The sequence below is a fragment of the Ascaphus truei genome, chromosome 7 (genome assembly GCF_040206685.1).
Source record: "Ascaphus truei isolate aAscTru1 chromosome 7, aAscTru1.hap1, whole genome shotgun sequence".
In the NCBI taxonomy this organism is placed as follows: Eukaryota; Metazoa; Chordata; class Amphibia; order Anura; family Ascaphidae; genus Ascaphus; species Ascaphus truei.
Genome location: NC_134489.1, coordinates 111,732,889 through 111,750,709, shown reverse-complemented (window position 1 = coordinate 111,750,709; position 17,821 = coordinate 111,732,889). Strand labels below are relative to the sequence as shown.

The following is a 17,821-nucleotide window of genomic DNA, read 5'->3' as shown; positions in this document are numbered from 1 at the left end:
AGTATCGTTGGGTTCCTGGTGGGGGGGAGGGAAAGGATCGGAGCATGGAAGGGAACGCTCGGCAGGGTTGGGTTCCTGGTGGTGGTGGGGAGGATCAGAGCAAGGAAGGGAACGCTCAGCAGGGTTGGGTTCCTGGTGGTGGGGGGAGGATCGGAGCATGGAAGGGAACGCTCAGCAGGGTTGGGTTCCTGCTTGTAGGGGGAGGATCGGAGCATGGAAGGGAACGCTCAGCAGGCTTGGGTTCCTGCTGGTGGGGGGAGGATCGGAGCATGGAAGGGAACGCTCAGCTGGGTTGGGTTCCTGGTGGTGGGGGGAGGATCGGAGCATGGAAGGGAACGCTCGGCATGGTTGGATTCCTGATGGGGGGGGGATCGGAGCATGGAAGGGAACGCTCAGTAGGGTTGAGTTCCTGGTGGGGGGGGGGGGCGGGGAGGATCGGAGCATGAAAGGGAATGCTCAGCAGGGTTGGGTTCCTGGTGGTGGTGGGGAGGATCAGAACATGGAAGGGAACGCTCGGCAGGGTTGGGTTCCTGGTGGGGAGGATCGGAGCATGGAAGGGAACGCTCAGTAGGGTTGGGTTCCTGGTGGGGGGAGGATCGGAGCATGGAAGGGAACGCTCGGCAGGGTTGGGTTCCTGGTGGTGGGGGGAGGATCAGAACATGGAAGGGAACGCTCAGTATCGTTGGGTTCCTGGTGGGGGGGGAGGGAAAGGATCGGAGCATGGAAGGGAACGCTCGGCAGGGTTGGGTTCCTGGTAGGGGGGGGGGGGGAGGATCGGAGCATGGAAGGGAACACTCAGGGTTGGGTTCCTGGTGGGGGGGGAGGATCGGAGCATGGAAGGGAACGCTCGGCAGGGTTGGGTCCCTGGTGGTGGTGGGGAGGATCAGAGCAAGGAAGGGAACGCTCAGCAGGGTTGGGTTCCTGGTGGTGGGAGGAGGATCGGAGCATGGAAGGGAACGCTCAGTAGGGTTGGGTTCCTGGTGGGGGGAGGATCGGAGCATGGAAGGGAACGCTCGGCAGGGTTGGGTTCCTGGTGGTGGGGGGAGGATCAGAACATGGAAGGGAACGCTCAGTATCGTTGGGTTCCTGGTGGGGGGGGAGGGAAAGGATCGGAGCATGGAAGGGAACGCTCGGCAGGGTTGGGTTCCTGGTAGGGGGGGGGGGGGGAGGATCGGAGCATGGAAGGGAACACTCAGGGTTGGGTTCCTGGTGGGGGGGGAGGATCGGAGCATGGAAGGGAACGCTCGGCAGGGTTGGGTCCCTGGTGGTGGTGGGGAGGATCAGAGCAAGGAAGGGAACGCTCAGCAGGGTTGGGTTCCTGCTTGTGGGGGGAGGATCGGAGCATGGAAGGGAACGCTCAGCAGGCTTGGGTTCCTGCTGGTGGGGGGAGGATCGGAGCATGGAAGGGAACGCTCGGCATGGTTGGATTCCTGGTGGGGGGGGGGGATCGGAGCATGGAAGGGAACGCTCAGTAGGGTTGAGTTCCTGGTGGGGGGGGGGCGGGGAGGATCGGAGCATGAAAGGGAATGCTCAGCAGGGTTGGGTTCCTGGTGGTGGTGGGGAGGATCAGAGCAAGGAAGGGAACGCTCAGCAGGGTTTGGTTTCTGGTGGTGGGGGGAGGATCGGAGCATGGAAGGGAACGCTCGGCAGGATTCGGTTCCTGGTGGTGGGGCGGGGGGGGGGATCAGAGCATGGAAGGGAACGCTCGGCAGGGTTGGGTTCCTGATGGTGGGGGGAGGATCGGAGCATGGAAGTGAACGCTCGGCAGGGTTGGGTTCCTGGTGATGGTGGTGGGGAGGATCAGAGAATGGAAGGGAACGCTCAGCAAAGTTGGGTTCCTGGTGGGGGGGGAGGATCGGAGCATGGAAGGGAACGCTCAGCAGGGTTGGGTTCCTGGTGATGGTGGTGAGGAGGATCGGAGCATGGAAGGGAACGCTCAGCAGGCTTGGGTTCCTGCTGGTGGGGGGAGGATCGGAGCATGGAAAGGAACGCTCAGCGGGGTTGGGTTCCTGGTGGTGGGGGGAGGATCGGAGCATGGAAGGGAACGCTCGGCATGGTTGGGTTCCTGGTGGTGGGTGGAGGATCGGAGCATGGAAGGGAACGTTCGGCAGGGTTGGGTTCCTGGTGGTGGGGGGGAGGATCTGAGCATGGAAGGGAACGCTCGGCAGGGTTGGGTTCCTGGTTTTGGGGGGAGGATCGGAGCATGGAAGTGAACGCTCGGCAGGGTTGGGTTCCTGGTGATGGTGGTGGGGAGGATCAGAGCATGGAAGGGAATGCTCAGCAAGGTTGGGTTCCTGGTGGGGGGGGGAGGATCGGAGCATGGAAGGGAACGCTCAGCAGGGTTGGGTTCCTGGTGATGGTGGTGAGGAGGATCAGAGCATGGAAGGGAACGCTCAGCAAGGTTGGGTTCCTGGTGGGGGGGGGGGGGAGGATCGGAGCATGGAAGGGAACGCTCAGCAGGGTTGGGTTCCTGGTGATGGTGGTGGGGAGGATCAGAACATGGAAGGGAACGCTCAGCAGGGTTGGGTTCCTGGTAGTGGGGGGAGGATCAGAGCGTGGAAGGGAATGCTCGGCAGCGTTGGGTTCCTGGTAGTGGGGGGAGGATCTGAGCATGGAGGGGAACGCTCGGCAGCGTTGGGTTCCTGGTGATGGCGGTGGGGAGGATCGAAGCATGGAAGGGAACGCTCGGCAGGGTTGGGTTCCTGGTGGTGGTGGGGGGGAGGATCGGAGCATGGAAGGGAACGCTCGGCACGGTTGGGTTCCTGGTGGTGGTGGGGGGGGGGGAGGATCGGAGCATGGAAGGGAACACTCGGCAGGGTCCCTGGTGGTGGTGGGGGGGAGGATCGGAGCATGGAAGGGAACTCTCAGGGTTGGGTTTCTGGTGGTGGGGAGGTTCGAAACATGGAGGGGAACGCTCGGCAGCGTTGGGTTCCTGGTGATGGTGGTGGGGAGGATCGGAGCATGGAAGGGAACGCTCAGCAGCATTGGGTTCATGGTGGTGGAGGGGTGGATGAGGTCACCTCCGCATTACCGCCCCTCCCGGCTGTTACAGGCGCCGGCTTCTCGCAAGATAAATGGAAAATAGAGAGGATGACAAATGGATACTTTGTTTGTCACAGACTCGCTCACTTGCCCACCCAACCACAGGTCAAAGGCAACATGTTGAAATGTTGAGGTCCTATATTTCTTTACAGAATGTTACCAGAGAAAAGGTGGATTGGAAGCTACCTGATGTTTTTATTTTGTTTGAGAAGAATAGAGTGATGCTGTAGGCCGCCCCACCTGCGCTCAGAGCCGGATATACAAGTGGGCCATCGGTTTCAGACTTGTGAATAACTGCAGATTGTTGTAGAGATCTCGTTACTTGCACCTTTTGCCGTCTTTTAATGCGGATGTAATGTGGAAATAAACAGCTGGGCAACGAGAGCTCACTTTCACAGGTCCTTTCCCTGCCACCAGAGGGAGCCCCACTGTACTCACCTCTGTGTGTAATGCTGCCGTGTGCAGTGAAGGGGTTAATAAATTAACGCTGGTCTTTTCTCTGTCCCGGCAGCTTTTTTGTCCTGAATAATGAGGCTGGCCTGCTGGAATACTTTGTGAATGAGCAGTCCAGGAATCAGAAGCCCCGGGGAACGGTTCAGCTGGCCGGGGCGGTAATCTCGCCCAGCGACGAGGACTCCCATACGTTCACGGTGAACGCGGCGAGTGGGGAGCAGTACAAGCTCCGAGGTGGGGGTCCGAGCAGGGACTGGGGGTGCACCATCCATGTTATCACATCTTTAGTAGCTTTTATTAACACACAGCCCACTTAGAGCAGCGTCCCACGCAGCGTGCGAGATAACGGCCGCTTTCTGCTGATGTCCCCCCCGCCGACGTGTTTTTAGGCTTGTGTTTGGTCTCACATTGGCAGAAAAAACCTGAAATATTTTTGGGATCCACGGTTTCCTCTGAGGTCAGGGGCACAGATCCAGGGAACCCCTAAATACCTGAGTGCCTCTGTAGTATGAATGTGTGTCCCAGAATATACTCCGTGTACGGCTTGTGTTTGGGGGGGGGGGGGGTTAGGGCCATACCCCGCTGATTAGAGAATGTGTGTCCCAGAATATACTCCGTGTACGGCTTGTGTTTGGGGGTGGGTTAGGGCCGTACCCCGCTGATTAGAGAATGTGTCCCAGAATATACTCTGTGTACGGCTTGTGTTTGGGGGGCGGGTTAGGGTCGTACCCCGCTGATTAGAGAATGTGTCCCAGAATATACTCTGTGTACGGCTTGTGTTTGGGGGGCGGGTTAGGGTCGTACCCCGCTGATTAGAGAATGTGTCCCAGAATATACTCCGTCTACGGCTTGTGTTTGGGGGGGTTAGGGTCATACCCCGCTGATTAGAGAATGTGTCCCAGAATATACTCCGTGTACGGCTTGTGTTTGGGGGGCGGGTTAGGGACGTACCCCGCTGATTACAGAATGTGTCCCAGAATATACTCCGTGTACGGCTTGTGTTTGGGGCGGGTTAGGGTCGTACCCCGCTGATTAGAGAATGTGTGTCCCAGAATATACTCCGTGTACGGCTTGTGTTTGGGGGCGGGTTAGGGCCGTACCCGCTGATTAGAGAATGTGTCCCAGAATATACTCCGTGTACGGCTTGTGTTTGGGGGCGGGTTAGGGACGTACCCCGCTGATTAGAGAATGTGTCCCAGAATATACTCCGTGTGCGGCTTGTGTTTGGGGGGCGGGTTAGGGCCGTACCCCGCTGATTACAGAATGTGTGTCCCAGAATATACTCCGTGTGCGGCTTGTGTTTGGGGGCGGGTTAGGGACGTACCCCGCTGATTACAGAATGCGTGTCCCAGAATATACTCCGTGTACGAGTTGTGTTTGGGGGCGGGTTAGGGCCGTACCCCGCTGATTACAGAATGTGTGTCCCAGAATATACTCCGTGTACGGGTTGTGTTTGGGGGCGGGTTAGGGACGTACCCGCTGATTACAGAATGTGTCCCAGAATATACTCCGTGTACGGCTTGTGTTTGGGGGCGGGTTAGGGACGTACCCGCTGATTAGAGAATGTGTCCCCCAGAATATACTCCGTGTACGGGTTGTGTTTGGGGGCGGGTTAGGGCCGTACCCCGCTGTTTAGAGAATGTGTCCCAGAATATACTCTGTGTACGGCTTGTGTTTGGGGGGCGGGTTAGGGTCGTACCCCGCTGATTAGAGAATGTGTCTCAGAATATACTCCGTGTACGGCTTGTGTTTGGGGGGCGGGTTAGGGTCGTACCCCGCTGATTAGAGAATGTGTCCCAGAATATACTCCGTCTACGGCTTGTGTTTGGGGGGGTTAGGGTCGTACCCCGCTGATTAGAGAATGTGTCCCAGAATATACTCCGTGTACGGCTTGTGTTTGGGGGGCGGGTTAGGGACGTACCCCGCTGATTACAGAATGTGTCCCAGAATATACTCCGTGTACGGCTTGTGTTTGGGGCGGGTTAGGGTCGTACCCCGCTGATTAGAGAATGTGTGTCCCAGAATATACTCCGTGTACGGCTTGTGTTTGGGGGCGGGTTAGGGCCGTACCCGCTGATTAGAGAATGTGTCCCAGAATATACTCCGTGTACGGCTTGTGTTTGGGGGCGGGTTAGGGACGTACCCCGCTGATTACAGAATGCGTGTCCCAGAATATACTCCGTGTACGAGTTGTGTTTGGGGGCGGGTTAGGGCCGTACCCCGCTGATTACAGAATGTGTGTCCCAGAATATACTCCGTGTACGGGTTGTGTTTGGGGGCGGGTTAGGGACGTACCCGCTGATTACAGAATGTGTCCCAGAATATACTCCGTGTACGGCTTGTGTTTGGGGGCGGGTTAGGGACGTACCCGCTGATTAGAGAATGTGTCCCAGAATATACTCCGTGTACGGCTTGTGTTTGGGGGCGGGTTAGGGACGTACCCGCTGATTAGAGAACGTGTGTCCCAGAATATACTCCGTGTACGGCTTGTGTTTGGGGGCGGGTTAGGGACGTACCCCGCTGATTAGAGAATGTGTGTCCCAGAATATACTCCGTGTACGGCTTGTGTTTGGGGGCGGGTTAGGGACGTACCCGCTGATTACAGAATGTGTCCCAGAATATACTCCGTGTACGGCTTGTGTTTGGGGGCGGGTTAGGGACGTACCCGCTGATTAGAGAATGTGTCCCCCAGAATATACTCCGTGTACGGCTTGTGTTTGGGGGCGGGTTAGGGACGTACCCGCTGATTAGAGAACGTGTGTCCCAGAATATACTCCGTGTGCGGCTTGTGTTTGGGGGGCGGGTTAGGGCCGTACCCCGCTGATTACAGAATGTGTGTCCCAGAATATACTCCGTGTACGGCTTGTGTTTGGGGGCGGGTTAGGGCCGTACCCGCTGATTACAGAATGTGTCCCAGAATATACTCCGTGTACGGCTTGTGTTTGGGGGCGGGTTAGGGACGTACCCGCTGATTAGAGAATGTGTCCCCCAGAATTTACTCCGTGTACGGTTTGTGTTTGGGGGCGGGTTAGGGACGTACCCCGCTGATTAGAGAATGTGTGTCCCAGAATATACTCCGTGTGCGGCTTGTGTTTGGGGGGCGGGTTAGGGCCGTACCCCGGTGATTACAGAATGTGTGTCCCAGAATATACTCCGTGTACGGCTTGTGTTTGGGGGTGGGTTAGGGACGTACCCGCTGATTACAGAATGTGTCCCAGAATATACTCCGTGTACGGCTTGTGTTTGGGGGCGGGTTAGGGACGTACCCGCTGATTAGAGAATGTGTCCCCCAGAATATACTCCGTGTACGGCTTGTGTTTGGGGGCGGGTTAGGGACGTACCCCGCTGATTACAGAATGTGTGTCCCAGAATATACTCCGTGTACGGCTTGTGTTTGGGGGCGGGTTAGGGTCGTACCCCGCTGATTAGAGAATGTGTCCCCCAGAATATACTCCGTGTAAGGCTTGTGTTTGGGGGCGGGTTAGGTTCGTACGCCACTGATTAGAGAATGTGTGTCCCAGAATATACTCCGTGTACGGGTTGAGTTTGGGGGCGGGTTAGGGACGTACCCGCTGATTACAGAATGTGTCCCAGAATATACTCCGTGTACGGCTTGTGTTTGGGGGCGGGTTAGGGACGTACCCGCTGATTAGAGAATGTGTCCCCCAGAATATACTCCGTGTACGGCTTGTGTTTGGGGGGCGGGTTAGGGACGTACCCCGCTGATTAGAGAATGTGTGTCCCAGAATATACTCCGTGTAAGGCCTGTGTTTGGGGGCGGGTTAGGGACGTACCCCGCTGATTAGAGAATGTGTCCCCCAGAATATACTCCGTGTACGGCTTGTGTTTGGGGGGCGGGTTAGGGACGTACCCCGCTGATTAGAGAATGTGTGTCCCAGAATATACTCCGTGTAAGGCTTGTGTTTGGGGGCGGGTTAGGGTCGTACCCCGCTGATTAGAGAATGTGTCCCCCAGAATATACTCCGTGTAAGGCTTGTGTTTGGGGGCGGGTTAGGGTCGTACCCCACTGATTAGAGAATGTGTCCCCCAGAATATACTCCGTGTACGGCTTGTGTTTGGGGGGCGGGTTAGGGCCGTACACGGCTGATTAGAGAATGTGTCCCCCAGAATATACTCCGTGTACGGCTTGTGTTTGGGGGGGGTTAGGGTCGTACCCGCTGATTAGAGAATGTGTGTCCCAGAATATACTCCGTGTACGGCTTGTGTTTGGGGGCGGGTTAGGGCCGTACCCGGCTGATCAGAGAATATGTCCCAGAATATACTCCGTGTACGGCTTGTGTTTGGGGGGCGGGTTAGGGCCGTACCCGGCTGATCAGAGAATGTGTGTCCCAGAATATACTCCGTGTACGGCTTGTGTTTGGGGGCGGGTTAGGGTCGTACCCCGCTGATTAGGGAATGTGTGTCCCAGAATATACTCCGTGTACGGCTTGTGTTTGGGGGGCGGGTTAGGGCCGTACCCGGCTGATTAGAGAATGTGTGTCCCAGAATATACTCCGTGTACGGCTTGTGTTTGGGGGCGGGTTAGGGCCGTACCCCGCTGATTAGAGAATGTGTGTCCCAGAATATACTCCGTGTACGGCTTGTGTTTGGGGGGCGGGTTAGGGCCGTACCCGGCTGATTAGGGAATGTGTGTCCCAGAATATACTCCGTGTACGGCTTGTGTTTGGGGGCGGGTTAGGGCCGTACCCGGCTGATCAGAGAATATGTCCCAGAATATACTCCGTGTACGGCTTGTGTTTGGGGGCGGGTTAGGGCCGTACCCGGCTGATTAGGGAATGTGTGTCCCAGAATATACTCCGTGTACGGCTTGTGTTTGGGGGCGGGTTAGGGCCGTACCCGGCTGATTAGAGAATGTGTGTCCCAGAATATACTCCGTGTACGGCTTGTGTTTGGGGGCGGGTTAGGGTCGTACCCCGGTGATTACAGAATGTGTGTCCCAGAATATACTCCGTGTACGGCTTGTGTTTGGGGGCGGGTTAGGGTCGTACCCAGCTGATCAGAGAATATGTCCCAGAATATACTCCGTGTACGGCTTGTGTTTGGGGGCGGGTTAGGGCCGTACCCCGCTGATCAGAGAATATGTCCCAGAATATACTCCGTGTACGGCTTGTGTTTGGGGGCGGGTTAGGGCCGTACCCGGCTGATTAGAGAATGTGTCCCAGAATATACTCCGTGTACGGCTTGTGTTTGGGGGGGGGTTAGGGCCGTACCCGGCTGATAAGAGAATGTGTGTCCCAGAATATACTCCGTGTACGGCTTGTGTTTGGGGGCGGGTTAGGGTCGTACCCCGCTGATTAGAGAATGTGTGTCCCAGAATATACTCCGTGTACGGCTTGTGTTTGGGGGCGGGTTAGGGCCGTACCCGGCTGATAAGAGAATGTGTGTCCCAGAATATACTCCGTGTACGGCTTGTGTTTGGGGGGGTTAGGGCCGTACCCGGCTGATTAGAGAATGTGTGTCCCAGAATATACTCCGTGTACGGCTTGTGTTTGGGGGCGGGTTAGGGCCGTACCCGGCTGATTAGAGAATGTGTGTCCCAGAATATACTCCGTGTACGGCTTGTGTTTGGGGGGCGGGTTAGGGTCGTACCCGGCTGATTAGAGAATGTGTGTTCCAGAATATACTCCGTGTACGGCTTGTGTTTGGGGGCGGGTTAGGGTCGTACCCGGCTGATTAGAGAATGTGTGTCCCAGAATATACTCCGTGTACGGCTTGTGTTTGGGGGCGGGTTAGGGACGTACCCCGCTGATTAGAGAATGTGTGTCCCAGAATATACTCCGTGTACGGCTTGTGTTTGGGGGCGGGTTAGGGCCGTACCCGGCTGATTTGAGAATGTGTGTCCCAGAATATACTCCGTGTACGGCTTGTGTTTGGGGGCGGGTTAGGGCCTTACCCGCTGATTAGAGAATGTGTGTCCCAGAATATACTCCGTGTACGGCTTGTGTTTGGGGGCGGGTTAGGGACGTACCCCGCTGATTAGAGAATGTGTGTCCCAGAATATACTCCGTGTACGGCTTGTGTTTGGGGGGCGGGTTAGGGCCGTACCCCGCTGATTAGGGAATGTGTGTCCCAGAATATACTCCGTGTACGGCTTGTGTATGGGGGCGGGTTAGGTCCGTACCCCGCTGATTAGAGAATGTGTGTCCCAGAATATACTCCGTGTACGGCTTGTGTTTGGGCAGCGGGTTAGGGCCGTACCCGGCTGATTAGGGAATGTGTCCCAGAATATACTCCGTGTACGGCTTGTGTTTTGGGGCGGGTTAGGGTCGTACCCCGCTGATTAGGGAATGTGTGTCCCAGAATATACTCCGTGTACGGCTTGTGTTTGGGGGCGGGTTAGGGACGTACCCGCTGATTACAGAATGTGTCCCAGAATATACTCCGTGTACGGCTTGTGTTTGGGGGCGGGTTAGGGACGTACCCGCTGATTACAGAATGTGTCCCAGAATATACTCCGTGTACGGCTTGTGTTTGGGGGCGGGTTAGGGACGTACCCGCTGATTAGAGAATGTGTCCCCCAGAATATACTCCGTGTACGGCTTGTGTTTGGGGGTGGGTTAGGGACGTACCCCGCTGATTAGAGAATGTGTGTCCCAGAATATACTCCGTGTACGGCTTGTGTTTGGTGGCGGGTTAGGGACGTACCCGCTGATTACAGAATGTGTCCCAGAATATACTCCGTGTACGGCTTGTGTTTGGGGGCGGGTTAGGGACGTACCCGCTGATTAGAGAATGTGTCCCCCAGAATATACTCCGTGTACGGCTTGTGTTTGGGGGTGGGTTAGGGACGTACCCCGCTGATTAGAGAATGTGTGTCCCAGAATATACTCCGTGTATGGCTTGTGTTTGGGGGCGGGTTAGGGTCGTACCCCGCTGATTACAGAATGTGTCCCCCAGAATATACTCCGTGTACGGCTTGTGTTTGGGGCGGGTTAGGGCCGTACCCGGCTGATTAGGGAATGCTGCAGTGTTAGAATCGGCATTTCTGGAGCGAGATGGAAAGTTGGCGCCTTTCCTTTAGGCCGGAGCGGTATTATCCGTATGCTCCTGCTCTGTATCATGTTTCCACTTAATCTCACTATTTTCCTGAGCCTAGTGCATTAACACTTGGATTGTAAGCTCTTGCGGTGAGAAGCGTGTGTACATGCTGCCATACAGCACTCACGGTCTGTGCTATACCCACAAATACATGGTCATTCTCCAGGCTGCACAAGTGTGGGCACACACCAGGGACGTGCTCTGGCATTCTCTCTGTGCCAACGTTAACACCTTGCCACCCTGTTCCTTTTTATTTTGCTGCAGCCTCTGATGCCAAACAACGGCAGCATTGGGTGAGCCGGCTGCAGATCTGCACACAGCACCACACGGAAGCCATCGGGAAGGTGAGAGCGTATTATACTGATGTTCAGTCGTGCAGCCATCTCTGGTAGGGAAACAGGGAGGGTATTACTCAGTAACAGGGGGGGAGGAGCGGGGGCACAGGGAGGGTGGGAGGAAGCCCTCTCCTCGCAGAATAGACCCTCTTTCCCTCTCCTCGCAGAATAGCCCCCCTGTCCCTCTCCTCGCAGAATAACCGCCCTCTCCTTCCAGAATACCCCCCCTCATCCTCACCTCGCAGAATAACCCCCCTCATCCTCACCTCGCAGAATAACCTCCCTCATTCTCACCTCGCAGAATAACCCCTCCCTCTCCTTCCAGAATACCCCCCCTCATCCTCACCTCGCAGAATAACCCCCCTCATCCTCACCTCGCAGAATAACCCCTCCCTCTCCTTCCAGAATACCCCCCTCATCCTCACCTCGTAGAATAACCCCCCTCATCCTCACCTTGCAGAATAACCCCGCTCTCCCTCTCCTCGCAGAATAACCCATCTCTCTGCCCTTGCATTATAACCCCTCCCCCTCTCCTTGCAGAATAACCCCCACTCCCTCTCCTTGCAGAATTTCCCCCTCTTCCTCTCCTCACAGAATAACCCCTCACTCCCTCTCCTTTCAGAATAACCCCCCTCTCTGTCCTCGCAGAATAACCCCCCTCTCTGTCCTCGCAGAATAACCCCCCTCTCTGTCCTCACAGAATAACCCCTCCCTCTCCTCGCAGAATAACCCCGCCCTCTCCTCGCAGAATAACCCCCCTCTCTGTCCTCGCAGAATAACCCCTCTCCCTCTCATCGCAGAATAACTCCTCCCTCTCCTCGCAGAATAACTCCTCCCTCTCCTCGCAGAATAACTCCTCCCTTTCCTCGCAGAATAACTCCTCCCTCTCCTCACAGAATAACTCCTCCCTCTCCTCGCAGAATAACTCCTCCTTCTCCTCGCAGAATAACTCCTCCCTCTCCTCGCAGAATAACTCCTCCCTCTCCTCGCAGTATAACCCCCCTCCCTCTCCTCGCAGAATAACTCCTCCCTCTCCTCGCAGAATAACTCCTCCCTCTCCTCGCAGAATAACTCCTCCCTCTCCTCGCAGAATAACCCCTCCCTCTCCTCGCAGAATAACTCCTCCCTCTCCTCGCAGAATAACCTCTCTCCTCGCAGAATAACTCCTCCCTCTCCTCGCAGAATAACCCCTCTCCTCGCAGAATAACTCCTCCCTCTCCTCGCAGAATAACCCCTCTCCTCGCAGAATAACTCCTCCCTCTCCTCGCAGAATAACCCCTCTCCTCGCAGAATAACTCCTCCCTCTCCTCGCAGAATAACTCCTCCCTCTCCTCGCAGAATAACTCCTCCCTCTCCTCGCAGAATAACTCCTCCCTCTCTGTCCTCGCACAATAACTCCTTCCTCTCCTCGCACAATAACTCCTCCCTCTCCTCGCAGAATAACTCCTCCCTCTCCTCGCAGAATAACTCCTCCCTATTCCTCGCAGAATAACTCCTCCCTCTCCTCGCACAATAACTCCTCCCTCTCCTCGCAAATTAAACCTCCCTCTCCTCACAGAATAACCCCTCCCTCTCCTTGCAGAATAACCCCTCCCTCTCCTCGCAGAATAACCCCTCCCTCTCTGTCCTCGCAGAATAACTCCTCCCTCTCCTCGCAGAATAACCCCTCCCTCTCTGTCCTCACAGAATAACTCCTCCCTCTCCTCGCAGAATAACTCCTCCCTCTCCTCGCAGAATAACTCCTCCCTCTCCTCGCAGAATAACCCTCCCTCTCCTCGCAGAATAACCCTCCCTCTCCTCGCAGAATAACTCCTCCCTCTCCTCGCAGAATAACTCCTCCCTCTCCTCGCAGAATAACCCCTCCCTCTCCTTGCAGAATAACCCTTCCTCTCCTCGCAGAATAACTCCTCCCTCTCCTCGCAGAATAACTCCTCCCTCTCCTCGCAGAATAACTCCTCCCTCTTCTCGCAGAATAACTCCTCCCTCTCCTCGCAGAATAACTCCTCCCTCTCCTCGCAGAATAACTCCTCCCTGTCCTCGCAGAATAACTCCTCCCTCTCCTCGCAGAATAACTCCTCCCTCTCCTCGCAGAATAACTCCTCCCTCTCCTCGCAGAATAACTCCTCCCTCTCCTCGCAGAATAACTCCTCCCTCTCCTCGCAGAATAACTCCTCCCTCTCCTCGCAGAATAACCCCTCCCTCTCCTCGCAGAATAACTCCTCCCTCTCCTCGCAGAATAACTCCTCCCTCTCCTCGCAGAATAACCCCTACCTCTCCTCGCAGAATAACTCCTCCCTCTCCTCGCAGAATAACTCCTCCCTCTCCTCGCAGAATAACTCCTCCCTCTCCTCGCAGAATAACCCCCCCTCTCCTCGCAGAATAACCCCCCCTCTCTGTCCTCGCAGAATAACCCCCCCTCTCTGTCCTCGCAGAATAACCCCCCCTCTCTGTCCTCGCAGAATAACCCCCCCTCTCTGTCCTCGCAGAATAACCCCCCCTCTCTGTCCTCGCAGAATAACTCCTCCCTCTCCTCGCAGAATAACTCCTCCCTCTCCTCGCAGAATAACTCCTCCCTCTCCTCGCAGAATAACTCCTCCCTCTCCTCGCAGAATAACTCCTCCCTCTCCTCGCAGAATAACTCCTCCCTCTCCTCGCAGAATAACTCCTCCCTCTCCTCGCAGAATAACTCCTCCCTCTCCTCGCAGAATAACTCCTCCCTCTCCTCGCAGAATAACTCCTCCCTCTCCTCGCAGAATAACTCCTCCCTCTCCTCGCAGAATAACTCCTCCCTCTCCTCGCAGAATAACTCCTCCCTCTCCTCGCAGAATAACTCCTCCCTCTCCTCGCAGAATAACTCCTCCCTCTCCTCGCAGAATAACTCCTCCCTCTCCTTGCAGAATAACTCCTCCCTCTCCTTGCAGAATAACTCCTCCCTCTCCTTGCAGAATAACTCCTCCCTCTCCTCGCAGAATAATTCCTCCCTCTCCTCGCAGAATAACTCCTCCCTCTCCTCGCAGAATAACTCCTCCCTCTCCTCGCAGAATAACTCCTCCCTCTCCTCGCAGAATAACCCCTCCCTCTCCTCGCAGAATAACTCCTCCCTCTCCTCACAGAATAACTCCTCCCTCTCCTTTCAGAATAACTCCTCCCTCTCCTCGCAGAATAACTCCTCCCTCTCCTCGCAGAATAACTCCTCCCTCTCCTTGCAGAATTACTCCTCCCTCTCCTTGCAGAATTACTCCTCCCTCTCCTCGCAGAATAACCCCCCTCCCTCTCCTCGCAGAATAACCCCCCTCCCTCTCCTCGCAGAATAACCCCTCCCTCTCCTCGCAGAATAACCCCTCCCTCTCCTCGCAGAATAACCCCTCCCTCTCCTCGCAGAATAACTCCTCCCTCTCCTCGCAGAATAACTCCTCCCTCTCCTCGCAGAATAACTCCTCCCTCTCCTCGCAGAATAACTCCTCCCTCTCCTCGCAGAATAACCCCTCCCTCTCCTCGCAAAATAACCCCTCCCTCTCCTCGCAGAATAACCCCTCCCTCTCCTCGCAGAATAACTCCTCCCTCTCCTCGCAGAATAACCCCTCCCTCTCCTTGCAGAATATCCCCCTCCCTCTCCTTGCAGAATATCTCCCTCCCCTCACAGAATCTCCCCTCACAGAATAACCCCTTTCTCTCTCCACTCACAGAATAACCCCCCTCTCTCTCCCCTCACAGAATAACCCCCCTCTCTCTCCCCTCACAGAATAACCCCCCTCTCTCCCCTCACAGAATAACCCCCCTCTCTCTCCCCTCACAGAATAACCCCCCTCTCTCTCCCCTCACTGAATAACCCCCCTCTCTCTCCCCTCACAGAATAACCCCCCTCTGCAGTCCCGCAGCTTCTCCGTCGCCTCGCAGGGTAGCGGGGCCTCTCCTCTCTCCCAGCGCCGGCCCAGTCACAGCGCAGCGTCCATCATCGTGGGCCATCACCGAGCGCTACCTACAAACAGGAGAGGTCAGCTCCTGCAGCCAGACCACCTGGGAGACGTCCGAGAGGTCAGTGATGGGATATGGGCAGCCGCAGAGAGAATTACACCGAGGGACTAGGATGCAGGAGAGGGGGATCCTTTATATCTCGTTACTCCCATGTTTAGGAGAGGGGGGTCCTTTATCTCGTTACTCCCGTGTTTAGGAGAGGGGGATCGTTTATGTCTCGTTACTCCCGTGTTTAGGAGAGGGGGGTCCTTTATCTCGTTACTCCCGTGTTTAGGAGCGGGGGATCCTTTATGTCTCGTTACTCCCGTGTTTAGGAGCGGGGGATCCTTTATATCTCGTTACTCCCGTGTTTAGGAGAGGGGGATCCTTTATATCTCGTTACTCCCGTGTTTAGGAGCAGGGGATCCTTGATATCTCGTTACTCCCGTGTTTAGGAGAGGGGGATCCTTTATATCGCGTTACTCCCTGTCACGGTAGCTAGTAACGGTATAATATACACCAAAATATCTGGTTTGAATTGAACACGACTTAGATATAATAAATATAGTTTATTCCTTAAAAAAGGAGAACACACAAGATGATACAAATAACAGGCAAAATAGACACTTAAGGGTTGGACAATGAAGCAATCGGGTACAGGATTGGCAATTCATTCAGCAATACAGGTTCGGATGAAGTCATCACGAAAGACACGAAAGACAATGGGTATAGGGCTTACACTCGTTTATATGGAGTTTCAGCCCCATACCTTAACCTTTGGGCGCGTGAAAGTCTAGCAGACTTCTTTGTAGTCAGGCAACCCATCTGTCTGTAAGTGTGAATTATGACACTTACAGACCACTCAGGCTCTGCGTTTCTCTGCCCTATTGTACACAATCAGAGTGTTTATTGTAGACCACTTGTCTCCCCCCTGAACATTAACATAAAGCAGAGCCAGTAATTTTCCCGGGCTTTTATACCAGCCTTGCAAAACAGTATTTTCTTTAATATCTACACATATTAAAATAATCCGTTCTGTGGGTCTGAGCGGGCTGAAATTTGCCAGGTCCTCATGCCGGAGGACCTTTGCCATAGTGGCCAAGTTTCAGCCTCCCACGACCCCCAGAACCGGAGATACAAAAAACAAGTTAAAATCCCCTATTAACTTTAATGCAGGATTCTCCGCTTTAGCTAAAAGAAATCACAGCGTTTCACTCTCCTATTGAAATCAATGGGCTCCGCTGCTATAGGCTTTCAATGGAGCAACTCCGCCATTGAAGTCAATGGGAAAATCACAATTTTCACATTTGCCCACACTCAGTCTGGTTGATCAGAGAGGGCTGGAAATGGCCATGCAGTCATGCCTGAACAGTGACTACATGCGACCAAAATCCCAGCCCTCTGGTCCTCACAGAACCGGAGATATGGGCTTACCCTTTTTACACTTTCGGACTTAGCCGTTTCAAAGCCACGCGGCTTTCCTCCATTAGAATCAATATGGCCGGCGCCGCCATAGGAAATGCATGGGCCGGCGCCGCCATAGGATTCAATAGGACCTCCGCTCCCATTAGGGTCAATGGCACGACCCTCGTGGCGAGCGCGACCCTTTACGGGGGTCCTTCATTCCCGGACCCGGTGGTGGTCGAGTGTGGGGGTTCCTAGGGTCTAGGGGCAAAAAAGAATTTTATTCCTGGGTGCCCTAGAACCTAAGTTTCCCACGCCAATTGTGATTGAACTTGACCGGGGAGTGATCAAAGCTCTTTTTTAGACAATGTATCCGCTTCTGCGGTTTGGATGACTGCCAACCCGTTCCTGGAGGTCGGCGTCGAGGAATCCCCATTGAAATGAATGGTTTCTTTGACTTAAAATGGGGAACCGCCGCTCCTCCTATCGGGCGCTTCTACGAAAACGGGCCCAAATCGCCGGATTCTCCATAGGATTGTATTGAGCCCCAACGGCGACCTATGGAGAAACTGCAAAATGGAGCCTGCAAAGGCAGGAAAATGGAACAAAGGGCTATAATCACTCCTTAACTATTAACCCTTTCCCTCCCGCATCAATCCTAGTGTATGTGTTGGTGCAGACACTGGAATGGGAACAATACATATTTATAGGGGAATACACATTTGGGGTTGAAGCAGGGTAAAAACACATTACTGGACCGCAGTTCAGTTAACCCCTTGCCTCCCAAGTGAGTGTTTAGGAGCGGGGGATCCTTTATATCTCGTTACTCCAGAGTTTAGGAGCAGGGGATCCTTTATATCTCGTTACTCCCGTGTTTAGGAGAGGGGGATCCTTTATATCTCGTTACTCCCGAGTTTAGGAGAGGGGGATCCTTTATATCGCGTTACTTCCGTGTTTAGGAGAGGGGGATCCTTTATATCGCGTTACTCCCGTGTTTAGGAGCGGGGGATCCTTTATATCTCGTTACACCCGTGTTTAGGAGCGGGGGATCCTTTATATCTCGTTACTCCCGTGTTTAGGAGCGGGGGATCCTTTATATCTCGTTACTCCCGTGTTTAGGAGAGGGGGATCCTTTATATCTCGTTACTCCCGAGTTTAGGAGAGGGGGATCCTTTATATCGCGTTACTCCCGTGTTTAGGAGCGGGGGATCCTTTATATCTCGTTACTCCCGTGTTTAGGAGAGGGGGATCCTTTATATCTCATTACTCCCGTGTTTAGGAGAGGGGGATCCTTTATATCGCGTTACTCCCGTGTTTAGGAGCGGGGGATCCTTTATATCGCGTTACTCCCGAGTTTAGGAGAGGGGGATCCTTTATATCTCATTACTCCCGTGTTTAGGAGAGGGGGATCCTTTATATTGCGTTACTCCCGTGTTTAGGAGCGGGGGATCCTTTATATCTCGTTACTCCCATGTTTATGAGAGAGGGGATCATTTAATATCGCGTTACTCCCGTGTTTAGGAGAGGGGGATCCTTTATATCGCGTTACTCCCGTGTTTAGGAGCGGGGGATCC

General features: G+C 54.7%; 1 protein-coding gene across 2 annotated transcripts in view; it reads left to right on the top strand.

The window, feature by feature from the left end:
* Positions 1-17,821, top strand: part of OSBPL11 (oxysterol binding protein like 11) — a 64,318-nt gene that overhangs the window by 7,887 nt on the left and 38,610 nt on the right. For both annotated transcript variants that reach the window (XM_075609911.1, XM_075609910.1), the window contains exons 3-5: positions 3,554-3,729; positions 10,819-10,898; positions 14,742-14,924. In XM_075609911.1, coding sequence (XP_075466026.1) covers positions 3,554-3,729; positions 10,819-10,898; positions 14,742-14,924 — 439 coding nt within the window. The remainder of the gene's footprint in view (positions 1-3,553; positions 3,730-10,818; positions 10,899-14,741; positions 14,925-17,821) is intronic.